At 43.2% G+C, this 10695-nt stretch overlaps 1 protein-coding gene across 1 annotated transcript in view; it reads right to left on the bottom strand.

Annotated features, from left to right (window-relative positions):
* LOC138247114 (probable ATP-dependent RNA helicase ddx6) overlaps positions 1–10695 on the bottom strand; it is an 80124-nt gene that overhangs the window by 51053 nt on the left and 18376 nt on the right. The window contains exons 3-7 of the mRNA XM_069201859.1: positions 6197–6260; positions 5949–6053; positions 2564–2693; positions 713–862; positions 447–595 (exon numbers count right to left, since the gene is read on the bottom strand). Of these exons, the coding sequence (XP_069057960.1) occupies positions 447–595; positions 713–862; positions 2564–2693; positions 5949–6053; positions 6197–6260 (598 nt within the window). The remainder of the gene's footprint in view (positions 1–446; positions 596–712; positions 863–2563; positions 2694–5948; positions 6054–6196; positions 6261–10695) is intronic.

Below are 10695 nucleotides of genomic sequence, written 5' to 3'. Positions count from 1 at the left end.
TTTCCCTTGTAAGCATTTAAATCACAAAAGGAAGCGCATCTTTGGGATTGACGGGAGCTACATCATCTTGCCCTTGTAATGGGACAGGTTTGAATGTAATAATCGCACAAGCGTTCCTGGGAAGCTCCCAGCTTTGCACAAGTGCATATGGAATTTTCCACGCACTCAGCAGGGTGTAGGTTTTTTTCCTCCAGACTACAGAATCATTTTATAGAGCAGGTTGCACTACATAGGGATATGTTTTATTTGTTCTGACCACTGAACATTTAGCTGTAAAATCTAGTAAACTTTGGAGAAATACAAATTATTAAAAGCTGGGGGCCTGAGGCAGACTGTAGATAAATAACCACCAGCGCTACTGACATTTAGCTACGAAGGCAGCAGAACTTGGAAGAGTTGACAATGTAGAAGTAAAGAGGTGAAAAGAAATCCTGGTTACTGCTTACTACTGTGGAATCCTTTTTGCCCACCCCCAGGCTGCTATCCTCCAGGATGAGAAGCCTGAAACGCCAGTGCACTACATCCAGGCACAACTCAGCGTTACAGGGACTGCGGGGAGCACAAGCACCCCAAGACCCTGCCCGCAGGATAGCAGCTTACACCAAGAAAGAAACCCCCAGAAACGTACAATACAACGGTAATGACGGCCCCAACGTGGGGGTGTGGGGAAAGGAGGGCCGGATGAGCTCTGGAGGGAGTTTAACCATCTTACCTGTCTCGTCCAACCGCAGGATGTCATCTCGAAGATTGGTGCCACCTGTGGATGCCATGACTTTGACCTCTCCCACCATGTGCTTGCTGAGCTGGATACAGATCTGACTCACCTGCAGAGCCAGCTCTCGGGTGGGCACCAGGACGAGAGCTGCGGAGACACAACAGGTCACACTCAACTGCTGCTTGGGAAGTATTCAAACAGCAGCACTAGTTGGGCTCTTAACAAAGGCAGTTACGATTCATTGGTATTCACCACCCAAGAGTTCTATAAAGAGGAATGACTGCAAACATATCACTAGTAGAAAACAGCCTTGAACATCACATGATATCAATCCAGTGAGGTACAACACTTCAGCATTATTGGTTTTGTAGCCAACACAAGCTATTCACCTTCACTCAGCACATTCTAAGACTTCCTGGAGTGAGTGCTTTTTTAATTAAGATGAAATATCCTAGCTCCCACCTTATCCCTTGTGCACTCTCCATCCCTAAGGTTTGTGGAGATGGTTCTAGGTCATCAGATTCTTTCAACGGTCTCGGCGGTTACAGAAGGACTGCAGCGAGCTGCGTGTCCAAGTGCTGTAAATAAACCGATGCTACTATGCATTCACGCGTAAGGACTGACAGCCACGGAAGGATGGGAAGCAGGGTCGGCCTTGCTGGGATTCAGCGGACTGCAGACCTCAGTGCAGAGGAGTAAATCACATGGCTATCTATCTTGTTGGTACATATACGAAGCAAATGCTAATAATTCCTTTGTCACTAAAAACTAAATAATGTCTTTCTACGAGTGCCCTCTGCTGCGAAATGAAGAGGCCGCCATATACAGAAAACCCTGGCACTGGACCCAGTCCCACAGCAGCATGCCCCGACATTGTGTGTTGTGGTGGTATGTCAACAACTACACTACTGCTTTGTAAGCATGGAATTATGGGCTCATGAACACCAAAAATGTCACCATCTAAACTCAGACTGCTTCCTCCAGGCTCAAACAGAAAATCAGAGCTCAAATCGATTCTACGTGCTTCCAGGGTTCTTATATTGAACTAGAGGGTTCAAAAAGAATCCCAAACTCTGTAGAACTTTCATGCTCTTCTGCAGTGTAACCAGCAACACAGCGCACTTCCCCGGCTATGAAATACCTGCAACGCCCAGCAAACTTAGACCAGTGGCCACCACGGCTCACACCATTCAAACGCAAGGAGATTACGTGAGCGAGTGGAGATTCAGCCTATGCGGAGATACCATCCAATCATCTTAGCACTCAGGAGGTCTCTGTAATGGAAAGCATCCCGGACCTTTCTTTTTTCACTATACTTGCTGAAAGCGTTCAGACTGAGAAGTGGGTTAGGCTCACAGAGTGCTGAGAAGATGATTGGATGGTTTCTCTGCTCCTTGAACCAGCTGTGGCTTTTATACACTGCTGTATATAACAGAGGTTACCAATGCCCAACCAGAATTGACTTAATAGCCTTAGAAGGGTGGAAAGCAGAGGTCTGTCTTGCTGGGATTGGAATCAGTGACACTGACATCATCTGATTCATGAGACATGAGGGTTCTTCTCAACGAGCCACCTCCTGGACACTTTAGGGATGATGGACAGGTGGAAGACTGTAGAGCAGACGGCTGCTGCAACACCGCAGTGCCAAATACCTCTTGAACAAGTCGACAGCATGCCTAGACACATTTCCTGCATTTTACTTTCAAAGGAAGAATTTAATATAGTTTCCTAAACTCAGTCTATGGTTACATTTTACATCTATGTTTTGGGAACATGTGAACAGAAAATATAGGAACACAACTTTGTGGCACTACAGTGCTTGCGCGTGCAGCCACCAAGGACTCTTACCTTGGACGTGAGTCTTCTTCACATCAAGTCTCTCCAGCAGAGGGATGAGGTAAGCACCGCTCTTCCCGGTCCCATTCTTGGCTCTTGCAAGGATGTCTCGTCCAGAAAGTGCGATGGGAATACTTTCCTCCTGCCACAGCACAGAGGAAACAAAAGTCACCTAACCTCATCTGGACAAAAGCCTTCACACAATCCTAGGTGATTATCCTTGATAAGCATACCATTTGCAAAACTACAGATACATAAAGAAGCGGGCACACCAACCTTTAAACTGTTTTAGGAGAGTATGTGTGTACAAGATATTCACCCTCAGATGGTCTGTCCTACATACAGATAGTATACAAGTACTAACTATACACCCTTGGAGTCTCTGCTCTTGATACAGGTAGTATACATGTACTAACTATACACCCTTGGAGTCTCTGCTCTTGATACAGGTAGTATACATGTACTAACTATACACCCTTGGAGTCTCTGCTCTTGATACAGGTAGTATACATGTACTAACGATACACCCTTGGAGTCTCTGCTCTTGATACAGGTAGTATGCATGTATTAACTAACTATACACCCTTGGAGTCTCTGCTCTTGATACAGGTAGTATACACGTACTAACTATACACCCTTGGAGTCTCTGCTCTTGATACAGGTAGTATACACGTACTAACTATACACCCTTGGAGTCTCTGCTCTTGATACAGGTAGTATACACGTACTAACTATACACCCTTGGAGTCTCTGCTCTTGATACAGGTAGTATACACGTACTAACTATACACCCTTGGAGTCTCTGCTCTTGATACAGGTAGTATACATGTACTAACTAACTATACACCCTTGGAGTCTCTGCTCTTGATACAGGTAGTATACAAGTACTAACTAACTATACACCCTTGGAGTCTCTGCTCTTGATACAGGTAGTATACATACTAACTAACTATACACCCTTGGAGTCTCTGCTCTTGATACAGGTAGTATACATGTACTAACTATACACCCTTGGAGTCTCTGCTCTTGATACAGGTAGTATACATGTACTAACTATACACCCTTGGAGTCTCTGCTCTTGATACAGGTAGTATACACGTACTAACGATACACCCTTGGAGTCTCTGCTCTTGATACAGGTAGTATGCATGTATTAACTAACTATACACCCTTGGAGTCTCTGCTCTTGATACAGGTAGTATACACGTACTAACTATACACCCTTGGAGTCTCTGCTCTTGATACAGGTAGTATACATGTACTAACTATACACCCTTGGAGTCTCTGCTCTTGATACAGGTAGTATACATGTACTAACTATACACCCTTGGAGTCTCTGCTCTTGATACAGGTAGTATACACGTACTAACTAACTATACACCCTTGGAGTCTCTGCTCTTGATACAGGTAGTATACATGTACTAACTAACTATACACCCTTGGAGTCTCTGCTCTTGATACAGGTAGTATACATGTACTAACTAACTATACACCCTTGGAGTCTCTGCTCTTGATACAGGTAGTATACATACCAACTAACTATACACCCTTGGAGTCTCTGCTCTTGATACAGGTAGTATACATGTACTAACTATACACCCTTGGAGTCTCTGCTCTTGATACAGGTAGTATACATGTACTAACTATACACCCTTGGAGTCTCTGCTCTTGATACAGGTAGTATACATGTACTAACTATACACCCTTGGAGTCTCTGCTCTTGATACAGGTAGTATACATGTACTAACGATACACCCTTGGAGTCTCTGCTCTTGATACAGGTAGTATGCATGTATTAACTAACTATACACCCTTGGAGTCTCTGCTCTTGATACAGGTAGTATACACGTACTAACTATACACCCTTGGAGTCTCTGCTCTTGATACAGGTAGTATACACGTACTAACTATACACCCTTGGAGTCTCTGCTCTTGATACAGGTAGTATACACGTACTAACTATACACCCTTGGAGTCTCTGCTCTTGATACAGGTAGTATACACGTACTAACTATACACCCTTGGAGTCTCTGCTCTTGATACAGGTAGTATACATGTACTAACTAACTATACACCCTTGGAGTCTCTGCTCTTGATACAGGTAGTATACAAGTACTAACTAACTATACACCCTTGGAGTCTCTGCTCTTGATACAGGTAGTATACATACTAACTAACTATACACCCTTGGAGTCTCTGCTCTTGATACAGGTAGTATACATACTAACTAACTATACACCCTTGGAGTCTCTGCTCTTGATACAGGTAGTATACATGTACTAACTATACACCCTTGGAGTCTCTGCTCTTGATACAGGTAGTATACATGTACTAACTATACACCCTTGGAGTCTCTGCTCTTGATACAGGTAGTATACACGTACTAACTATACACCCTTGGAGTCTCTGCTCTTGATACAGGTAGTATACATGTACTAACTATACACCCTTGGAGTCTCTGCTCTTGATACAGGTAGTATGCATGTATTAACTAACTATACACCCTTGGAGTCTCTGCTCTTGATACAGGTAGTATACATGTACTAACTATACACCCTTGGAGTCTCTGCTCTTGATACAGGTAGTATACATGTACTAACTATACACCCTTGGAGTCTCTGCTCTTGATACAGGTAGTATACACGTACTAACTATACACCCTTGGAGTCTCTGCTCTTGATACAGGTAGTATACATGTACTAACTATACACCCTTGGAGTCTCTGCTCTTGATACAGGTAGTATGCATGTATTAACTAACTATACACCCTTGGAGTCTCTGCTCTTGATACAGGTAGTATACATGTACTAACTATACACCCTTGGAGTCTCTGCTCTTGATACAGGTAGTATACATGTACTAACTATACACCCTTGGAGTCTCTGCTCTTGATACAGGTAGTATACACGTACTAACTATACACCCTTGGAGTCTCTGCTCTTGATACAGGTAGTATACACGTACTAACTATACACCCTTGGAGTCCCACAGGTAGTGCACATACATATGCCTAATATTTACCATCAATTCTCCGCTCTTATAACAGGCAGCAAACATATGCTACCATAACATTCCACTTCCAATAAGCCGCATTTGATAGCGGTAGTGTATATATATAGTAGTTGATTCTCCGTTCTCAATACAGATAGCACATGTACTCAACATTTACCCTTCGATTATCCTAGTTCCAAACAATATTGAGGTGCTAACTTAATATTCATCCTTCCGTTCTCTGTAGGTACTACTGCGCAGCCACACAGGCGTCAACATTAGATGCATGTTTATTTATAGTCCCAGCTCTAGAGCTTTCTGCTTTGTACGCATCTCCTCTCTTTGCCGACTCAAGTCCCTGCCCTCACGCACCGCCTCACCACCAGCCAGCCTTCTCTTTGCTCACCTGAATCGGAGATGGCTTTTCCCAGCCCATTTCAAAGATACCCATGAGAAGCTCACGCTTTAGACAGTAATCTTCAAACTCGTTGCCTTTTGTAGCTGTAACATCCTGAAAAATTGAAAGAACACAAAGGATGTAAAAGTTTGGCGGAAAGAAACATTCCCAACAAACAGCTTGTAAACACCTCACTGGCTCGATGCAGATGAATCAGAGCAAAGGTGCCAAAGGAATAGGAGAGGAAGTGAACTAACCGTTGTCCTAACTCGCTGATCCCTTGGGGGAAGCTGAAGTTTCTTCTTCCAGTCATCACCAAACCTGCAAAGGCCAAGTTACAATAGTGACTAAAGCAGCTCACGTCCAAGCAGACAGTATGATGGCGACAGCAAAGGATTGGCGTGCAACCCCGTCAAACTCTAGGAAGCATTACTCCGAGGAACACCGTAACATCAGGTATGTTTTAAACACAAGTGCACCAGAGGGCTTTGGCAATAAGTATGGTTAGAAAGCTGAACTAATGAAACTCAGTCACCCTACACTGAGCTTTTTCCATCCCTTACCCTACAGCTCTGTTTCAGGGAGCGGTTTTGTTCTCCTTTTTTGTGAGAAATTCTCTTTTTTACACAATTCCCTTTAGTCCTTCAATTAGGTCTGGGCTTTCACACAACTTTCACTTTCCTTTTATCCTGACAAGTCTCGGTTCACAACATTCATGCCCTCAGCAGCCCTCTGTTAGATGTCCAGGACCTTTGCTTTATCTTATTCCCATTGGTCATTCTATTAAAATTGGCTGCAGTGATCTACATCAGAGCTCCCTGCTTTACAATCGCATACAATCTGCATTGTCATTTACTCATACAAACACTACATTTCTACTACTAACAATCTATCAGATTTTGGAGTTACAAGAATAGTATTTTCCCAACCTGAAGCCTGTAACAGCTGGAATGCTATCACACATCCCACTGAAAGGTTATGCTGGCCTCTTATATGCAATTGTAACATCAGAGCAATCACTCAATCTCGGTATATATTCTTGCAAGATGAAAGTGGGTCTCTCAGTGCCAAAGGGAAAAGCATCAAGCATCAGTAAAGCCGATAGGCCTCAGACATTGAACCTATTGGCTTGGCCAAGGCAGTTTGCAGATGCTTTGCAGCACGCTCACAAAACAGATGAATAAAAGGAACGAGGTGCCATCATTCTGCAGGGTCACTGCACACATGCTAAAACAATTACAGGCACCGTGCCTGGAGACAGTGTATAGATTATATATTTATCATCTGGTCAGATAGTGAACGGCTGGCACTCGACTTCGTAGGATGGTTAAACTTTAGAGAAATCTACCTACGTTCCACTCTCACTATAGACAAAAGAATCCAATACCTTTTGGGATTTGAGGATCTGGGCAGGAGGTGGGAAGGTACATTTGGAGGGCTAATATAAGCCGACCAACTGTTACAACTTACTTATGTCTGATAGCTTCCACCCAAAATCCCACAGAGATAACTTACCAGCTGGACAATTCCTGAAATTGCGCAGGAACTGTTCAAACAAGAGTGATTATGAGAAACATGCAAGGGTGCTCTCTGAAAAATTAGCGACTAGACTGTATCCATCCACTCTGATCTAAAAGGCAAAAAATGGGCTCATAATGCCGGAGAGCAGTTATTGGAAACCTTTAAAAGATCACCTACTGACCTCTTGATGTGTGTTTCTACTTCTGGCACACACTCCTATCAACTTAAGAAATATGTCTTGAAACATTGGAAAATTCTGAACTTGGGTCCTTTGAGGTTCGAAAAACTGCTGTTTGCATTTGAAAGAGGAACATCATAAGGAGACTTACTGTTTCACACAAGACCAAGAAGGAGACAAGTTGTAAGACAAACATTGCAAACTATGAGGCCTCTACCACTGGTCAAGGGCCACTTCCACGTGGTAAGCATAATGTCTGCCCTGTAACTTGACAAAAGAAGCAACTTGATTTTGGGTTAGGGACCCCTTTGGTTATCAAGAATCACACAAACTGTGAGACCCCCACCTGCATTTACATTCTGATCTGCAGTTTGAAATGCATTGGCACAAGAATACAAAAAGTGAAAGTTTGGATAAATGAACACAGAGGCATGTTCAGGTGTAAAAGTACGATCACAAAATGTATGCACCATTTTGTGAGTTGTGGCCACTCGGAAAACGACTTTACATGGTTTGTCACCGAGACATTGCCATGGGCTCATGAGCAGCAACTGTTCCCCCGTGGGCAAAGATGGATCTACAGACTGTGCACAGCGCTGCAGGGACTCAGCGACGACATTCCAGCGCCCCAGGTAATGGGAGAATGAGCACTACAGCAGCACTAACCATTTTGACTGAAACATTGGTCCATTGATGGCCAAATATATTAAAAATGTGACTGTTACTTCAAGGAGGAACCTTTATTCTCCCTTCTTTCTAATCTCTAATTTGCATATTTATTCTCTGACTGAATTTCATTACACCTTTGTGCCAGAAACATCAGGAATGTTTTCCTTTTTTGTCTTTGGACACAAAAAATATATATCACTAGAGGATTAGGAACACCAGAAATAAGTGTTCATTTTCAGGGAATTGCCTTCTCGCGGTCTGAGAACACCCAGCACAACTGATCACCCTAATTTTATGAAGCTTTACATACATTTTGATTTTTTTTTTTTTTTTTTTTTTTAACACTTTTAGCCATACCGAGTTCATCCCTTTAATGAAAAGCCATCATGGAAGATCGGGTGTTAAACTATTGGTCCTGATACATACCAATTCATGTGAAGATCAAAACATCTAAATGCCGTTGCGCTGCAGGTTAGAATTATCTTTTGGTGTTCAGTAGGCCCTCACCTTATGTGAACTAGACCTGTTAAAAGAAGTTGGATACAAGCACCCGTAACATTGAACCACATGTTCCATAGATACCTGTGGGAGGCGCGAGTATTACGCGTCATGCGCCCGCCGTCAGTCTTAAGAGTCAGTTTGACCAATGCACGCCGTCCTTCAGCTGCCTTACAGTGGCCAACTTAGGTGCAAAGAGGTGCTCGTACCTTGACTAATAAGATGAGGAATTCGGATACTTATCAATCAAAAAAGTAAGGGGTTGTTTCATGTTCATTACTAGTCTTAACTTTAGGAATGGCTACTCAACAGCTACAATTGGGTAATCGGGTGCCCCTAACAAAAAATAGATGTACTGTCCCCCGGGCGTGAGCAGGCAATCCCTGCCTCATAACTGATGGTTATCAGATATGATGCCTATTGGTACATTTAGATCTGCGAGATGAGGTTCTGTTACTTTGGAAAACATATTATGAACACTTAATTAAGGGCCAACAACAGGTTACAAAAGCCTGTAGTCAACGAGGGAGGTGATCACGAAAACAATGATATTGTGAAGTACTAAAGTGCTGCAACTCCTCTTACCCTCCAAGTGTGTGACTACAGGACGACACCCCCGCCAGGCACATATGATATGTGAACCACCCAAAAACAGGGTAAGATGTGTGACTGTTTTGTGCATATATGAAAAGCGACTTAATACATAAAACCATTCGATTTTATTGGGTGTGTGAGTGGTACACGCTTAGCCCATGCCTTGAGGGGCTTTATAGCAGAGCTCACACCGAAGCATCCACTCTTGGAAATTCCACGACTGCCTTTCGGCCTGACCTTGACACCCCGACCAAATAAGTATGATTGGCTTGAATCTGATAATCATGAATATGGTCGGGCTTTACAGCTAACTGGTCTTTGTACCATTCTACTACTTGCTGAAAACAGAATGTGGTGCCAATTGTGGCGTATGGTAAAACCCCATCAGCTCATCTACATAATAAAACTACTGCTTCAAGAGTTAAATTTAAGTATATTTAACGGGGTGGTTTCTACCACTTCTCCAAGTACATTGAAGTGGGTTGAAAAGCAGCAGAACGGACCGGGTGTCGAAGAGATGGCACGTAAAGGATCACGCCACTGTTAGTGGTTTATATGCCAACGATGTTATTATCATTGGAGACAATAACGTTTTATGAAGGTATTGACTCCTTTTAATCAGGCTAGTATTTTCATCCTCAAGGGATAGGTGGTGATGTACGAGGGAGCAAAACAGACTGCGAACAGGGGGTTATTTCCCATAGATGACTAAATAGTTGGACACGTCAGAGACCATCAATGGGTAGCTCAGTGAGACGAAGGCGAATAGCCAGAGATGATCACACCAACTATATTTACCACCCGCTTCCGCAGTCTAACCAGATATGGGTCAGAGTAATAATGTTCCTTTACATTCACTTTTTTATGTACTTTGGAAGGTGAGATCCTCCAGTATCAGTGGGAGCATTAGGCCTAACTTGTATGTTTGAGATGTTCTAGTGACAGGCAGGGAAAGTTGAGATAGCCCTGATGAAGGCCCCCAGACCTATGGGGCTCACTGAGAAGAGTTGACGCATGTTGGCTTATGATTAGGGCCCCCTGGAACATTGCACCCAATAAGAGACCAAAAACCCTTGTTTTTATTGACACCATTGGTATCCTCTAATAAAGGAAATCTTTGGGGTATACAAACAGGTACTTTATTAGTGTATATGGATCCCTGTTCATATCCAGCTGATATTTCTTCTAAGCACTCCCACAAATCTTGGTGGAGTCCACCCTGGTAGTATCACCCTACCTATGATGAAGCATGCCACGACCAGTGGGTGAGGAGTCTCCTCCAAATCTTGGAAGAAC

This window comes from Pleurodeles waltl, chromosome 7, assembly GCF_031143425.1.
Source record: "Pleurodeles waltl isolate 20211129_DDA chromosome 7, aPleWal1.hap1.20221129, whole genome shotgun sequence".
Lineage (NCBI taxonomy): Eukaryota > Metazoa > Chordata > Amphibia > Caudata > Salamandridae > Pleurodeles > Pleurodeles waltl.
Note: the sequence above shows the minus strand (reverse complement) of the source record. Positions and strands in the feature narration are given on the sequence as shown.